This window comes from Chamaea fasciata, unplaced genomic scaffold (genome assembly GCF_029207755.1).
Source record: "Chamaea fasciata isolate MVZ Bird 193981 ecotype frontalis unplaced genomic scaffold, bChaFas1.0.hap1 SCAF_10, whole genome shotgun sequence".
NCBI classification, from domain to species: domain Eukaryota; kingdom Metazoa; phylum Chordata; class Aves; order Passeriformes; family Sylviidae; genus Chamaea; species Chamaea fasciata.
In genome coordinates, this window is record NW_027094095.1 from 22,773,746 (window position 1) to 22,791,635 (window position 17,890).

Genomic DNA, 17,890 nt, shown 5'->3' on the forward strand with positions numbered 1-17,890 from the left:
GGACAGTCTATTTGTCTCCAGAAAATGTAGCAACAGGAAGGTTTTGGTACCTTGTTCTTCTGCTCCTGTGCCTGCAGCAACTGGAGCCTTGGTCCAGATTCAGCTGCTCTTGGACCCTTCCTTGCACAGATGCAGCATTGGGCACTGAGATTTGAGCCCCTCATCATTCAATTTGGGAGCTGAATTCACATCAGAGTCTCTTTGAGAGATCCTCCTTTTCCCCTCCATATGCACACAAGGGGCCCCTTATCACGACATGTGATCCATGACTCCTGACTTTAAGCAGGAAGCTTCCCAGGGCAACATCAGGAAGTATTTTCTACCAGATCTGTGTGAGAAAAGGCTGCATCATCAGCGTGCTGGAGGTTGCCCACTCATTAGGCCTAAGTGGATGTAGCCCCTAGCAGATGCAAAGAGGGATCCATCATCGCAGAGCAGTGGCCCTGCCACTGTGGATGAGGTGAGCCTCTGTCCACTGCGCTGATTAAGGAGGCTGCAGTAACAGAAGATCAGCTGCTTCATTTCACATCCATGGGGCTCTCACATCCCCTCTGCATCCACTGAGACCACGCATGGAAAGGAAAGGCTGACAGGGCAGAAGGTGGCACACAGGCTCCTTGATGAGAGTTTTCAGTCACCTGAAACCATTCTTGTGACCCCCAGCCTCTCCAGACTTGTGGCAAATGCTGACAGCAAGTCAGGGGTTTAATGAAAATCTTTCATGTCTTGGGGTTCATTAGCTGGAACTCATTAAACAGCAAGCAAGAGCCTGGATGTTGCCAACTGAGTCCTGCCAAAAGGAGCTGCTGCAGGTGAGGCAGCCTGGGATGGCAGGAGACCCTCATGCTGGAGGGCAGGCAGGTGAGGTCCCATCACTGTGCAGCAGACCAAGGCCAGTGCATACCAGCAGAGATGGGAATTGGTGTGGGAAGAGTGCAAGGGGGGGTTGGCAGGGACCACCCCTCCTCCAGCTCCCCAAGGTTAGTCTGTTCACAAAGCCTTCAGTCCATCGTGTCTGTCCAGGCTCAGCCGTTCAGACTCCTGAAGTTCTGAACTCCCAGTTGTGTCATCCAGAAGAAGAGCTCAACTCCTGCCAGCCTTGCCCTCCCAGCCCATGTGAGCCCGTCAGGAAGAGAGGGGTGGATGAGTGACAGGAAGAAAGAAAAAGTGACTGCAGTGTAAGGTATGGAGAGCACAGCATCCATGCATGGCTGCATGAGACATGCAGCTCCTCTAATGCTTTCATGGTGGAGCATGGTTGTTCCCAGCTGGCTTCCCATGGAACGCACTGCACCCTCATTGCTGAGCTTGCAAACAGTGTTTTCTTGGGTAGTGGTTTGCCACCAGCCAGCACTGATAGAGGCTGTAGCCACCGGGACCACCACAGAACTGTGCTGGACAAGCAGCAGCCCTAGCAAGCCCACATCTCATTGCTTCTTGCTTCCCAGATGGGCAGGGGGCCATAGAGCTGCCATGTGTGCGAGTACATGGGGAGTGTAGGGAATTGGGCAGCCAGGGACCACATGGGCAGCCTGGGAACAGCAGAGGCCAAGGAAGGTGAGGTTTGAGCTGTCCACCCCAGAGATGGCCACTGCCTGGCCCTGGACAGGATGGACCATGCTGTAAACAGGACAAGGCTTGTAAACAGGGCTCCAGCTGGGATAAATTTAGCCCTTTGGGGCTGCAGCCCTGGCGCGGCAGGACACAGTGTCAGGGTATTGTCGAGAGGAGAGAGGGAGAAAGAAGCTGAATAAACAAACACAGCTTGTCCCTTTTTCTTTTTTCTTTTTTTTTTTTTCTTTTTTTTTTTTTTTTATTTTTATTTTTGTCCCAGCCAGACAATTGTTGTTTCAGCCGGACAATTGCCCTGCAGATTGAGGGAACAGGCTATAGTTCAAGTGAATTTGGCTTCCAGTGCCTCCTTTTTCAGATTGTGTTTTCACATCAGAATGTACCCTGGCATATGTGGGGAGTGTCCATACCTGTGTGTGTGGTTAACTCCATGGATGCTCTGCACACATCTTTGGGCTGATCCACAGGGGTAGGGGCTGCTTTGCATCCCAAGTGAGGCTGAGCAAGTTGGCATTGTCTACCATGCAGGACTTGGCTGTCTCCTTATGCACCAGACTGATACCTGTGCGTGTCCAGGAGCACATGTGCAAGGTGATCTGTGCTCCTCATGCATCTGTATGTGCTTCCAAGGGTAGAGCAGCTCTGGAGGTGTCCCTCCACAGCAGAGGGGCACTGTAGAGTTGGAAGTCTGCAGAACTTCAGAAACAGAGATCAGGACTCGAGTTCCTCTTCCCTTTTTCTGTCATAGGGTTTAGACAAGCCATAATCCCTTGACAAAATCATCTGTGATCTCTGGAGCAAAGGGCATGGATCTTTTCTTCCAGTCCTGCTCTGTGAGGACCCAAGTCTTTTTCTAAAGGTTGTGTTTAGAGGCAGACTAATTTTCACATCTTAATTTTATTTTTCTCACATCTTTCTCTGACACACACATACACACTCATGCTTCTATTGGAAAAACGATTTTAATACCCATGGCACATTGTCCTGGTGTGATATAAAATCCAATGACATGTGGCATTTGGAAAAGGTCACTTCCCCCATCAGGATTCATTATCCTTCCTCATCCTGGGAAGCCATGGGGTTGCCCCCTCCTCTGCAGACCCCTTGCCCCCTCCCCAGCTACAGGAGGCAAGCAGGGAGAGGGGATGAGGCATTGGGTGCCGTGCCATGGACCTTGGCAGTGTCAGGCAGTTTCTGCAGTGAAGGCTCTTGTTTCTCATTTCATGTCCCTGCGCTTTCTGGTGCCTTAATTTTCTTCCTGCCACACAACAAGAGGACTTACAGGGATGTGCTGCTGGGAAAGCTCTGTGGGATGCAGTGGGCTGGGTTTGGCTTTTGCTTGCCTCTCCCTGCTCTCTGCTCCTTGTCTCTTCCCTGTCGAGTCAGAGCCAGCACTTGCGGAGCTTTTGCTTTTTGCTCTGCTCAGTTTCATAAGGGAAACGCTCCCCTTCCCTGTTTCACTTGTCCAAATTTTTGGCTGGGTTGACTGGGAAGTGCTTGTCTGTGTCGGTGCTCACTGCCACCTAGACAGAACTGAGAAGAGAAACTGGAGAACACATGGAAAGCCCAGCCTCTCACCAAGCATGGGGATGCTCACAGCAGGGCAGGGGTGACAAGCTCTCCTGGGTTCTGGAGCTATACCCTGGAGGGCAGAAGGGTGCAGGTCAGACTTGCTGTGGAGGTTGTCTAGGGGTTCTTGGGGGATACAGGCCCTTGCAGAGCAGAGCATGGTCTGCTCCCCCTGGGCTGTTCAATGGGAAAGGAACTGAGAGCCAGGACTTTTCCACTTGTTCACTAACTACCTTGGGGCACCTTGGCCAAGTCGTAACTCTGTTCCCCACCTAGAAGGGAGGGGAGAGGTGAGGGTGAGTGCACTGAGCATGCAATGGGCTCCAGGCTTAGTAGGAAGGGCAGAAGGAGGGAAACAGGAACAGTTTTTACTGGGGGGAGAAGGATTATATTTGCAGCAGGGAGTGGGGTTTAATGCTTGATGAAGATGGCTTCTCAGAGTGCTGAGGGTGATGGTGACTGGAGCCCCTTCCCACCACAGAAACACCAATGAGTTATGGGTACCCCAGCCTCTAATTACGCAGTCAGCCCCAAATAGGCTGTGTCTAACGAGGCTGACAGACTAATATCTCAAGAGCCCTTAATGTGTTATCATCTCTTGCTGTATGACCTCATATTTATAACTGCTCTGGTGGGAGGTTGAGAAATGTCCTTCTCTTCCCCAAGCCCCCTCCCCAACTTTCCCCCCCCCCCTCAGAGCACCAGCTCTTCAGCCTCATCTGTTAGGATCAGGAGGAGAGACGCGACTTCTCTCCATCCATCATCAGAGGAGTTCACGCTATTAGATGATTAAAGACATTTTTTATAATATTTGGAAGAGGCTTTGAAATGTCTCTCAAACAGTGTGATTAATGCCTGCTTAACCCTTTCCTGGCTGGGATGGCATGGTGGGGAGGCAGGTGCATCCCAGGGCAGGACTCCTCGGGCATGTCAGCAGTCACCCAGCCGTTGGGCAACCCAGGCCCTGACAAGGTGTGATTTATGAGTGTGGGGCACCTGCAGGAAGCTCCGGCCTCCAGGCAGTTCCTAATGCACCCGGGGACTTTGTGGTTTCTGAGGCTGCAACGGTTGGGGCAGGAGGAAGCCCTGTCTGCCCCCTCTCCAGCACTTCCACAAGAGGCCCCAGGGCTGTGCTGGGACAGGTCTGCAAGCTGAACCATTCCACACTGATGCTGTGGGTTTCAAGGAAGGGCAAGGAGAGGGCGTGAACAACCAGTGCCCATTCCCCCACCGGCCTGAGCTGGTGGAGTGCTTGCTTTCCTCATTTCCCGTTCTTTTTACTCTGTTGCTCCAGATAAAGTCTCTCACAAAAAATTGTTGGCATCTTAGATGCTCCAGCAGGATCCACCTTTAGGGTGTTGCAGCCTTGCTCCAAGTTTGTCACAAAGACCCATGGGGCTGGTGGACACATTCACACTAAAATTGGTGTCAGCATTGTCTCGTACCTGCCGAAGGCCAAATTACTGGTGTTCCCTGATGTTGGTTCCCGTGGGGGAGTGGAGATTTGGCCTCAGATGGGGGAAGTATGCCCACCTCCTTTGATCATAGGCACAATGTTTCATAATCTCAATTTCTTGTCAATTGATTGCCAGATAGAAGCGACAACCAAAGAGGGCCCCAGGCGTCTGCAACTGCCACTCATCGTATGATTTTAACTCTCCCCCTCTGTAAGTTTGCATTATTTTCTTCTTCTTGTTGTTGTTATCTAAAGACATCTCCCCTCCCTCCCCCTCCAAAAAGCCTTCTAGAATACCTTGTTGATTTGGTATTCAATGTATAAACAGCTAAGAAGGGTTAATGCATGAATAATAGGTGTTTTATTAAAATGGTTAATCTGTCATTAGAGAGTAAAAAGGATCAATAGATTTCTTATAATCATGGCTTAAAATAATTTTTAGCACCAATGCTTATGGGCTTAAAACCCTGGATGGGGCAGTCTCCTGTTTACTCCTTCCAACTCTTTCGTCACCTGAAGTGTGACTGTTCAGATGGAGAAAAGTCAACACAGGGCTGCACATTCTGTTATGGTTACTATCCACCTTATTATTGATGGGTATTAAAATTATCACACCTGAGTGACAGAAAAGAGAAATGGAAAGCAGGAGAAACTGGGGATGCAGCTGGACAAATGTTCTTTGTTATAACAGTCAGCAGCACCTGAGTGGAGCAAGGCTGGGCATGGCCGGACTGTCTCCGATCAGTTAGGTGCCTCTGCAAAGCAGCAAACATTGGCCAAGCATCTCCCATCACAGCCTGGCTCCTTCTCTACGCTGCACTGCCTCTACACCAGGGTGAAATGGGGGGATTCCAGCCTTGCACAGAGAGGAAGCCATGTGCCTGGTGTGAGGCAGTGTGGCAGTGGCCAGGGAGGACTTGCCCAATGCCACCCGAGTCACCTCAGCCCTAGGGGCTGCTTTTCTGGCAGCTGGATGATGGTGGGTCTGGTTGGCCCAGCCCTTTGGGATGCCTGTTCCAAACTGCTGTTTGGTAACTCCAGGAACACCATGACAAATCCCAGAGACGCTGAGCTGCCGACCCCCAGCATGATGTCTCTGCAGGAGGAGGTGCTGTTTAGACAGGTTGACACAGGCGCATCTGAGCCAGCCCAGGCAGGGGGAGTGCAGCCCCCTTCTGCCCCCTCACTGCCCGACACAGCACTCTCTTCTCCAGAAGAGGAGAGATCCAGAGGTCATGCAGGGGGTCTGTGGGGCAGCCTGGACAGCAATGCAGAGTCCTGCAAGAGCAACTAGCGCTAGCGTTTCCCGAGTGATTTTGGCAGCCTTGGCTGTGGATGTTGGCTACACCACTCATGCAATGGAGACCTAGAGTGGCTGCCTAGTGAGCAGAGCAAATGTTGGTGTGCTGGAATCACTCCTGGTGGCCTGAAGCCCTTCCCCATGTCTCCATTTCTCCCTCCCAGGTGCCACTTTTGTGCAGCCCCTGGCACAAGAAGTCTGCCCAAGGTTGCAGACTCTCACTCAGAGGCTGTTGGGAGCTAGTGCTCTCTGATGATTTGGCCATGCAGAGTTACTCTGCTGCAGCCCCCCTCCCTCACTCCCTTGCCCTGCATGAGGGCTCAGCCCCACTCCGCACCAGCTCTGCTCCCTGCCCAGCCCCACAGCCCAGGCCAGCCAGCTGGATTCAAGCCAGTCAAGGTGAAATAAAGGCAAGGTCATACTGTTACTTTCCCTTTCTCTTCCCTGCCTGTCTTGCACTCAGCTGCTTCAGGCTGGCTTGAGCAACTCCCGCCTCACAAGAAATCCCAAGTTTGCCCCATCCAGCTGGCAGGTGTGTACCTGGCACAGTGATCTCAGCCTGCCAGGAGGATATTGCTGCCTCCACCTCTCACCCCCACCAGTGCTCTGCATGGGGTTGGGCAGAGATTTTCCAGACTCCTTGCATCCAGCCCTCTCCACCCGTCTCATTGCTTATTTCTGGGCTATTATGTTCAACAGGGAAAATTTGTTTCTGTCCAGAGCAGATCCCCAGACAGTCTCAAACCTCTGAGGATTTATCATTTTGAGCTTTTGTTTGTGGGTGTCCAAGACCCTCTGCCCCACAGCCAAGCCCAGATGTTTCTCTGTCTCCTCCATGGAGCCTGGTGGCTCCCGGGAGCACTGACCCTTCTCTTCCCCAATGGATGTCCAGTCCCGCAGCTTCCCTACGCCATGGTCACACACATGCATGCAAAGGCTGCTGCTGGGGTCAGGATGCTGCAGTCACAGAAGCAGGGGACATGTTCATCCTACCTACCAGGGAGGTGATGGTCGTGGCTCTTTCTGGCTTAGCTTTCCAGGGCTGCCAGGGGAAGTGGCCCAAGGCGGAGCACACTGGGCTTACAGCACAGGAATCTCCTGGGATCCTGTTCAGCCTACCCTGGGACTGGTGGGAGAAGCCTGGGCTTGTCCCCTTGCTGCCCCCAAATTGCATCCCTGCTTGCCTCCCTGCTCCACAGCAGCTAAGCAGCTGAGAGGGCTGGCCATAAGCAAGGTGTGACCCCTCCTGCTTGTCTCAGGGGCCTGCAGGGACCTTCTCTCATGTCGAGTACAGCTAAAAACAGCAGCAGCCACCTGTTCTGAGTGACAGGAGGGTGACAGTGGGACTACTCTTCATCTCAGCAGATGTTCAGCTGCCTTGTGAGCCCGATGGGGAGTTTGGGGTCCCTCCCAACAGGTTCAGGTCTAGTAGGACAGAGCTACTGACTGGCATAGTTAGCAACTGGGGTTGTGTTTCCAAATCACCACCACTGCCGTGTTAGATGGTTCCCCGCTCGTCCCCAGCCCCCCTGCCCACTCTCATCCTGTCCCAGAGGCCACTGTGTCAGTGACAGAAAGCTGCTCTGGAGGGCAGTGGAGTGTGACAGAGAAGGACAGGGGTGCAGGGCTGGGCCACCAAAGCACCGCCCCTGCAGACCCATCCCCTCCCCGGCTGCCCACATTCCTTTGCAGCAGCGCCAGGAAGGGGGCGACCAACCTTTGGCATGTTTATTGACACTCCCTGAGTTCATACTGTGACTCTACAATCTTTCCCTGAGATTATTAAGAATTAATTGATCACTTTTATATTCCCCCCGATACCCGGTGCTGCTTTGCGACAGGCGGCAGGAGGAGGGAAGGGAGGCGGGAGGAGGGTGGGGTGTGTGTAAAAAACACACTGATAAATGTTAATTACTCTTTTACAGCCCTTGTCAAATTCCAGAGCAAGTCGTAAATTCATTAAACTCTAACGGATTAAGCACATGCAGCTTATTTAGTCACCATAAACAAGATCATTTGGATGTTGATTTTCCCCTTTTTATTGCTGCAGCAGAAAAGGGGAAAAAATCAGATGAGGGAAGCAGTTGGTGGTTACGAGGGAGTTGGAAAAGTTTGGATTTATTTCATATCTTGTTTCCTTGCCCTGTGGCAGCTCCTTGTAGTGTATCAGCCCTTGAGTTGTGCCTGGGCAGTGTCTTTCCAGGGAGTCTGGCCATCCCAGGAGCCATGTCCATACTCTTAAGTGGTATGGACAGCCCTGGGATGGAAGGGCCGTTCTGTACAAAGGGTGTCCATGTCCTCTCCATGCTCCAGCAATGCCTTTATAATGTTGAGGCTCTTAAAGACCCAAGCAAGACCTGAATGAGCAGAGATGAGATGCTTGAAGACCTTTCAGTGATGTTTTTGGTTGTGATTGCTGCTCTGCTCTCTCATAGTGCTGGGAGGTCTCCAAAGGTAAGTTTTCTCCAGCAGGGTTCATCCAGGCCTGTGGGATGCAGGTGTCTGCTCTCAGCCACTCTGCAAACAACTGTGCAGACCAAGTTAGAATAGAAGCAGCTCTGCTTATTCTGGGATGTTTTAGCTCACTAAATGCTATCCCCAGAGTGCTGACTGTGCCCTAGTGAGTGAGATGACCCCTATCAAACCCAGCTGAGAGAGAGGAGAGAAGGAAAGGGAAGTCATGCTTTTGAGCAGGGACATGGTGCCTTTGGCTGCTCTGAATACAGGAACGTGGCCCAAGGTCTGCCAACCCGCTGGTGAGCTTGCCACCCTCTGCTTGCCTCTGTTAATAATCCAGGCTGACCTCCTGAGCTGTGGGAGTGGTGGAAGGAGAATGAGAGGAGGGTCATCATTAATACTCAGGACTCTAATTACAAGTTTCTTCAACACTGGACTTCTAATGAGGAACAGGCACTGAGGCAGACCTGAGTCCTGCTGCCCCCCAGCTGGCCCTGCTGAAACACCTCCTGCTGCCTTGCAGGAGTAGTTTTACTGGGAAGGGGATAGCAATTACCCCCTGGGCGCCAGCATCTCCCACTGCAGCTCTGGGGCTCCAGGCTGTGTGTCCAACAACTTGCCACGCTGCTGCATGATTCTGTCCATGCCTTGGGCTGAGCTTTGGAGACCTGCTGCTATCCTTAGCATGCTCAGCTCCCTGCCTTGGTCCAGTGGGATAAGAGCAGGAGGTGGCCCGGGGTACCAGAGGTGGTGGGTGTCACGGCCTGGCTCTGTGAGGTGGAGGGTGCTCCGTAGGTGTGGCGCTGGCAAGAGCTGTGACACTGCTGGTTCTGTGGTGCTGGTCACCCATCTCCAGCAGTGCTGGCCCTGGGACATACATGGCTCTGTTTCTCCAGCATCTCCCAACCTCTGGTAAGGCTGTGCTCACCAGGAGCTGCAGGCAGCCATGCACTGCAGGCAGCAGAGGGAACTCTAAACACCTCACTGGAGCTTGCTGCCTGGCTGCTGCCAGAAAAATTTCAGGCTTTTACTTTAGAGTCCCTGGCAGCTCTTCACCTAAAGGAGGTGACCTGAGCACTGGAGGGGTGGCTGACTTCCTCCCACTCTATCTTAGCCCATCTCTGAAACAGGTACACACCCAGAAGGTCTGAGCTGTGAGTACACGCCTAACTGCCCCAGCCCTGCTCCCCTCTGCTTTTGCCTCTTGAGGGGCAGAGGGAAGGGGAGGAGCTGCCAAAGGGCTCAAATAAGACAGCAAGGAACTGCCAATCTTCAGAGCCCAATTCTTAGCATTTCCCTCCCTCAGCCCTTGCATCAAGTACAAAGTGCACAGATGCCAGCAGAAGCATCCCTGCCCATCAGATCCCTCCGTGCTTTCCTGCTGTGTGGAGGTGCCCTCCGGAGATCTCCCTGGGGTTCTGAGTGCAGGTGGGGCATCCAGGGGTTAACAGAAGGAGCATGTCCCATGCTAAGCAGTAGCTAACAGCCACCAGCTAATAACTTTATGGCTTCAAAGCAGGGCATTTATCATGCTGAAGTTTGTTTATGCACAAGTTATATAGCACATTATACCAGCACTGTGTTTGGCTGATAAATTCTCCATGACAAGCAAGGCTACCAATGGGGGCCCACCAAGTCCAAAAGACCAGTAGCTTTTTCCTGAACTCTGCTTTCTGAGATAAGAATGTTTTTTCCCTCTTTTGTTTTGCAAGGAGGAAAGAAAAAAAAATTAGACAACCTGTAAACTTGAAAAAAAAAAAAGAAAATATGGAGACTTGTATTGGATAAGTTGCCCAGTGCCGTGATGCCCCAGTGGGGGCAGAGGAGAAGGTCCCGGTGAGGACCAGGTGAGCTGTGTTGGCAAGTGATGCTTATGGGCCCATGGCCTCACTGGGTGTATACTGAGTGGGTACTGATAGGCTCTGAGTGTCTCCAGGAAAAGCCTATCTCAGTCCTGTCTGCATTCATGGAGGGGGTTTGGGTTTTTTTGCAGAAGTGTTAGAAGGTGCTCTGGCAGCTCTGGTTCTGCACTGTCTCTAAAATGAGCTGTATTGGTAGCATTGGTTACTATTTTGAGGTTGTGCATGTCTGTGATTTTTTACTGCTTTGACACGACTGCTGTGTTCCCCTGTACCCCTTGCTCTGGGTTCAACTGCTTTAATCCCACCAATAATAATAACCTTCACATTTCTGGCTTGCTCTATCACAGGAGCCAAACCCACTTTGCAAACATTAACAAGCTTGGCCTCCCAACTCCATGCAAACATGATAGGTCAGGATTATTTTTCCTGCTGCAGTGGTGGGGAAACTGAGGCATAAAGCAAGGAGTATGCTGACCTGAACCCACTCAGAGGGGCACCCTTTGCTTTAACCACTAGACCTCACCCTGCTCCAGTTTGGACAAGCGTAGGCTTTTGTAGGTCTCACCTCTGGAGCCAAACTGGGGTCTGGTGGGATGCAGTTGGATGAATCCTGATGCCAGGACCTACCTCTGGAGTGCTGCTGAGGGCTCTTGAGGCAGCGGCTGTTCCTCCTGCTGGGGAGTGGGATACACACATGGAGGGGTTGCAGTGTGCCAGCTCATCCTGGCCTTTTCCTGTGGAGCCATGCCCACAGTGCTTGTCCTCCTGCCCTGCTGCAACAAGCAGAAAGCCCTTGCCATGGTCCAGTGTCCAATGCCAGGCAGTGGGTGTGTGGGTTTCCCGCTCCCTGCATGAAACATGTTCTGATGTGTGTATGCAGGGGCTGCCCAGTGAGGACATCTTGGTGCATTTACCTGTGCACACACACAGGTGTGCATAAGCACGGATTGATGAGTGTACTAGGTGCGTCTCCACCTCCAGTGCTGTGTTAGGATCCATCCCTGGCTGTCCATCCACATGGCTGTCCCTGGACATGTAGCTATCCCAGCCTGTGCGTCTCCGGCTGCATCCCTGTTGCATCCCCAGCTGTGTACCTGTGCTGGCCGTGGATCTGCATCGGTGGCTGCATGCAATGGCCCCTGCAGGCTGTAAATACTGGCAGTGTGGCAGGAAGGTTGAGCGGTTTATGGCTCCAGGTCAGGCCCGTGAATCATAAAAAGGTGTCGGAAGGAGCATTAACTCCTAGCCTTCGCTTGGTCTCTGTGTGGTTTCAGGCGGGGCCCCGAAGGCAGTGATTAAAGGGTGCACCTTCCCCTTTCAGTTTTACGGTAAAAGGAAAGCAGTAAATTAGAAGCCCACAGGCTGGGGCAGGCCAGGTCCCGCCAGCACAACAACTAAGCAAGTACCTGCCGTGCGCCCCGAGACTCTGCCACTGGCTCTGCACATGCCCCCAGCACAGCCCCCACACAGCCCCTTCCCATGGCAGGCCCTTTCCAAGGAGCAGTGTCCAGACATGTGATGGGCATGGCAGGGTCATCCCTCCATCCTTGCCCAGCAACAGTTTGGGGTGGCCAGGGCTGTTGAGTCCTGCTCACCCCATAGAACAGCAGCACCTCTTGTTCTGCACCTTTTAATGACTCCGGCTGTAATTAACTCCCGTAATAAATTTTTTTGAATCCAAATAGATATAATTAACATTTAATGCCCCTGTTTTCTTGTGAATTGTCAGGACTATTAAGAGCTGAGTATTGATTGAAGAGGCATATGTTTCTGCTGCTGAGGTGGGACTGCTGGTAGGACCGAGGCAGAGAGCCCTGATAAAATGGTCAGGTCCTGTCCTACATCTAGACCTCAGGACAGTGAGTTGACGCTGGGGAGACTTGGGGCAACATCCAGCACTGCAGGGCTGACCCTGGCCCAGGGAAGCAGGGAGGAAGGGGTGAAGGTTGTTTTATTTTTTTCCCACCACTCAGCTGTAGGTAGTCTCCAGCGCTGTGGTCTTTGTGAGCACTCAGTCATGGGGCATTGCTGCCAGCATATGCTCTAAACTCACCATCTCCTGGAGAGCAGCTTTCTGGGACAGAGATGTGAATACATCCTGTTCCATTCTCATACTAGATCCTGCAGTTGACCCAGCTTGCAGCTGCCCTGGCACCCTGGCTCGTAACTACCACCATCTGCCATGAGACATAGGAAACAACACCTTCCCTGAGCTGCTGCTGCTGCAGCCAGTCCTGATAAGGCACCATATGAACAGCTGGGCCACTGCCAGACTTATTTCTCCCAGCTCCTGACAGGGCCAGTGCACATCGGCCCCAGGATCACTGCAGGTACTGCAGCCCTTTTGGCCCTGGTTTCCAGTGAGAGGGCTGGGACTGGGCAGAATAAAGAATGCAGTCACATGCTGTGCCCCTGTCCCTGGGCTGGGCTTGATTAGATGTCTCTGAGGAGGGAAGGGAGCTTTGCAAGGTGCCAGGAGGGAAAATACTTCTCCTTTCCCTTAAAAAAGTGTGCTTTTTCCCATGGGGAATGGCATTGCGGAGCCCTGGAATTGACGCAGCTGCCAGAGGTGATGGATGGTGCCAGCTGATGGAGCAAAGCGGGTCAGCAGAGCAGAAACCAGCAGGCACAAAGAGAGAGCATCCCTGCTAACCAAGGCAGGCGGTGACACCCTGTGCCGGGGCTGGGCCCACAACAGCCCCCTCTCTGTTGGGCTGGAGAGTGGGCACAGCTGGAGTACCTGGGGTGCCATCCTGCGATGCCCCCAGCTTCACCCCAACTGCACCCGCCAACAAGAAGGGCCTTTCTTCATCTCCACACAAGCCCTGATTGTTCAGATGCTTCCCCTGCCACTGCCTTGTGCTTTTGCCCTTCCCAGAGATGGTTCTGGGAGGAAATGGAGGATTTGCAACATCTGCATGACCGGAGCTGCTGGGACTTCAAGGTTTCAAAAGGAACTGAGACTTCTCATGTGGGTCCAGACCAGGTTGTCTTGGTCCCCTCAGCAGCTCCAGACCAGGACATCTCAGTTCCCTCAGCAACTGTGCTATGTGGCTGTGCAAGCTCACAACCCACCCTATCTCAGTTTCCCCACCAGTGGTTGAGGTCCTGCGTCACCTTTGCAGATGTGCAGCAAAGAGTGGGTGCATGCATTTGAGCCATGCCACGCCCAAAAATTGGGGAGCTGCAGTGCCAACTGCCCAGGACAGGTCCTCTGCCTTCCCTCCTGGGCAGACAGGACTGTGCTGGCCATCCTGCAGATGAGAAGGGGGAAACAGAAATGTGGAAGCCAGGGCTGGTGTATTGGAGGGCTCTCCAAGAAGGGATCTGGCCACCTTTTGAGACTGGTGGGAGGGACTGAGTTTTTTTAAATGGTGGAAGTGGCTGCAGGGAGAGATCAAAAGACAAGGCAGCTGTGTAAAATCAGCCCAAACATGACTAAAACTCGTGTGCAGTCTCTGTTTGCTCTGAGAGAGACATGGGTCTCTGGGCAGAGAGTGGGACAGCAGCTTGCAGTGATGCCAGGGGGATGCTGGCAGTTTTGCTGTGACTGGGGCTTTACAGACACCCACTCCAGCCTAGACGCCCATTGCTCTGCCAGCAGGAAATATCCTCTCCCCAAGCGTTGTACCCATTAGCCACTTAAGGGAGGGCAGGGTATATCCCCCTCAGGCATGGGTGTGTGGGTAGGATTGGGAGGAGATCCGAACAAAGGCAGGCCGAACTAATCTGTAGAAAGTAAGAGCTCTTTGGAAGTAAAACAGCACGCAGTGACCCCCAGGCTTGAGACTCAGGACTGCAGGATGCTCCCTGTCTCTCTTGTGGGGTCAGCAGGATCTTCACCTTCCTTTCACCCAAGCACAAGGAAGATAAAAAGCTCCTGCTTCGGCTGGGAGGCCACACGTTTTTCTCAGATCCCCTTGGACAGAGGCATACAATGTCCTCCAGGGATGCAGAGCTGCACTGTCCCTCCTACAGCCTGGGGATACTGAGCCGGTCTCCCCCAGAAGTGTGTCAGGAAGGAGCCCCGGCATCCTGGCTCCAATCCCATGCTCTGTCTCCAGCTGAGGGATGTATGCTAGCTGAAGCTGCTAGGCTGGGGGATGTATCTCTGGAGGGATCTGAACCCTGAACTGTCATCTTTGCTCTCCAGCAAACCCAGCTGCTGAGTCCCTGTGCAGCGCCGACTGCTGCTCCAGCAGATGTGAGGAGGAGGAGGAGTGCAGGAAGGGGGCTCAGCTTCAAATCGATTCTGAGCACTGTGATAAGAATCTCTTATCACCCTTGTCATTGTAATGGCTGGGACTGAAATGCTGGGCTGAGTAAGAGTCAGGATTTTGCAGGCCAGAGGTGAGGAGGAGACAGGGCACAACAGAGAGCAATTGTGGCTCTGGAATGAACTCCCAGGGCTTTGAGAATCTGCTTGCTCTCCAGCTTTCTTTTCCCAGCTTTCTTTTCCCAGCCTTGGGGCTGCCCCCAGCTTTTTTCTCCAGCACCTTGAAAAGAAGAGTGCTCCCAGTGATAAAGATTAAATGCAGTGAAGGAATGGGTCCAGCACATCCAGACCATGCATGATGGTAAGGGACACACAGAAGAGCAGTCCTGGGGACTGAATATTGCCAGGAGAGACCAAGAGTGAAAGGAAGAACTGGGAAGTTCATGCTCCCACGTCTGCAGCTTCCTGCAGCCTCTTCCCACCTTCCCCTGAGAAGGGCTCAGCTCCATCTTTTTAAGGGGTGCAGCACAGGAACCCAGGTTCCCAGGAGCCATTGGTACCCAAGAGCCAACGGAGCTGTCAGGGATCTGTCTGGGAGTTCCAGGTCTTTGGGAGTTCCCTCTGTTCCCACTGCTGTCCAAAAGCAATGGGAAAGGCAAAGGGAGCTGCTAAGCTTGTATTCTCCGGGTGGTATTAGACTGCATAGTGATAGCACTGAGTACCCTCATCTCTAGGAGGCTCCTGGGGTGCCCTGCTGCACGTTCTGCCTTTAACCCCTCGTGCATTAATCCCTGCATTTATTACAACTGTTGATTGGGATTCCAAGGTCGTCAGGCCTTGCAGAGGTCCAGATAAAATCTAAGGCTGCTGCAGTCCCCTGCATCTCTGGCCCCACCAATCCCCTTGTCTATCTACAATCTCTCTCCTCCTGCTAAGCTTTTCTCTGGCAGACAAGCCCCAGAGGTTAAACAGCAGCAAGGCTGCTTCTCTGTCCTCCTCCAACAACTGTGCAGCTGGGAGATGTGTCAGCTTTCCACCCTGTCACCCTGTCCCCCTTTGCAGTGGCTGTGTGGGATGCTCCGCTGCCAGGTGGGGATAGCCAGGCAGGGACCTCAGAACTGAGGAGGGCAACACTGTTCCAAACGGCTTGCTGAGGGTCTGCAGCTACCTCGGAGGTTTTGCTGCTGGTTCCACACTACTGGTATCAAAAAAAAAAAAAAAAACCCTTCTTGAAAGATCCCATGAGCCCTTTGCACGTAGGTGTCCTGCTATTGGGAGCTCTTAGCCAGGGTGAGGTGCCCCAGTGCATGGCAGAGCTGGGGACTTGCACACCGGGGGCTTTGTGTGGGCCCAGCAATTGTTCTGCTAGAGAGGATGACTCTGAGCGATGGACTAGTCTTTCCTATCATGGACCAGATCCACGTTTCATGGCTGCTTGGTGGTCAGGGAACTGGCCCACCACTCTCAAGAGACACTTTAGGACTTGCACATTTAATTCCAGGAGGAACAGTGTCACATCAAGAGAAACTGGCCCCACCAGAGGATTTATTAATTTCTCCTTCCCTCTGCCTCCTGACAGTAGCTGTGCTGACATCCTCAGAGTCATCTCACCAAAGCCAAGGGGAGCTTAGTGCTTAAATGATTTTCATGCCACAGAGAAGTTTAGTGCTTGTCAACAAGTCCGAGGTCTTGCTGAAAAGCCTCAGCAAAACAGAGCAGCAGGGAGACAAGGAGAGTAGGCCCCAGTGCTGGGAAGGGGGGAACACATGAGCCAGATCTCCAAAGCACCTGCATACATGGGAACATCGCATACCCACTCTACGTATCCTCAGTAGAAAATCTGACTACCCCACACTCCAGCAAGAGTTGTGTTTTTGCCCAGCTCTTAAGTTTAAACCTCATGGAAAAACCTTCTTTAAACCTCACTGATGTGGAAAAACAGAGCTGGCCAGTATTCAAGTCCTTGCTTTTGTAGGCTCTTGCAGAAATAGACATACACATACATTTTTGTGTGCTGTATTCACCAGAATGCTTTTCCTGCTGAAGCGAGCCCGGAGCTGGTGGGGCTGAACACTGTTGCAGTAACGTGCTGGCTCTGCAGATGGGGATAGCAGAGCTCAGAAACTAAACCCAGCTCCAGATGACACTGAAGAACTTGCCCTGCCTGGGGAGGACAAGGAAGATATCCTCACTTCCACAGACATCCCAGCTGTCCTGCTGGAAGGAGAAAACATTGAAGTAGTTTTGTCTCCTTTGGGGGAGCTGGATTTTCTGGGTATGAATTAGTTTGAGCATGGGATAGCCCAGCTCAAGCTCTGGGACGCAGATCTGACACAGTGTGGATACGCGAGGCACCTCACAGGCGAGTTGGCAGTGCCACGATCCGGAGGCCACTCATGCTGTGGACTCCTGGAAAGCCACCCCACACCTCGGGGGCAGCACAAGGAGCAAGGAAGCATAGATAGCAGGGCAGGGTATCCCCACTGTGGGCATGCTGCAGCAATAGCAGCCCCCAAGCCACCTGCTCCTGTGGGATCTGTGGGTGCCAGTGGATTGCTTGAGTCAAACATTGGAGCAGGTTTTGGAGGAGACCTGGGTAGCTTTATGGGCAGTAATAATATTTACAGCCCTGCTGGCTGAGGTGCTGATCCACAGGGAGGAGAGAGGGCTCCTCAGCAAAAACAAAATTGCAACAGTATCTGGCCTCCAGCCTTCCCAAAAGCAGGATTGGCCTCATCCTTTTATTGAAGCATCCTTGGTGGACTGATGCCCCATGAACCTGTGGGTCAATCCCATCTGGCACAGTGAGCAATCCTGTGCTGGTGAGGTGTAAACTCACCTGGTGTAAACTCATACTTCTCTATGGATTAATTAAGCCCTTCATTTTCGTGGGAAATCAAAGATTTCCTTTCCTCACCCCACTCCATGGCTCTACCCTGACACCCACAGTGACTACCTTCCTTGGCAGCTTCCCTGCCTGATAGGCAGTGATGGCAGGCAGCCTTGCACACACCTCATGCTGTTTTCCCATCACCTGCCATGGGGCCTCTATGTTTTCATTTAGTCAACATAAGGAAAAGTTGTAAAACATATGTCTGCTTCCCAAGGAGAGGGGAAAAAAATGACCCCAACAGCTTGGTCCAGTTAACAGCTTGGGCTCTTGACTCTACAGTTGGCTTTGCAGGCACTTTGTTTTGTGCTCCACATTAGCTGGGCCCCATCTCTGGCTGCGCCAAGGTGTGCATCTGTGGGGAGGGATTTTGGGGGCAAGGATGCTTGTGGGGAGAAGGATGCCCCCAGGATCTCGGGGAGCATGGTGGGGCTGTGCTGCCCCCTGAGAGCAGGCAGGCAGGAGCACTTTCCACCCCACCCTTTGCAGGCTCCTGCCAGCACAGCTCCCAATCCATCCCATACATTTACCTAACGCTAATGAGACGTATTGATTGGAATGATGGGAT

General features: G+C 52.6%; 1 protein-coding gene across 5 annotated transcripts in view; it reads left to right on the forward strand.

Moving 5' to 3' along the window:
- RNF220 (ring finger protein 220) overlaps positions 1-17,890 on the forward strand; it is a 221,193-nt gene that overhangs the window by 85,826 nt on the left and 117,477 nt on the right. For 3 of the 5 annotated variants that reach the window (XM_066192698.1, XM_066192701.1, XM_066192699.1), the window contains exon 3: positions 4,734-4,808. The exons of the other annotated variants lie outside the window; for them this stretch is intronic. In XM_066192698.1, the coding sequence (XP_066048795.1) occupies positions 4,734-4,808 (75 nt within the window). The remainder of the gene's footprint in view (positions 1-4,733; positions 4,809-17,890) is intronic. 5 annotated transcript variants of the gene reach the window in all.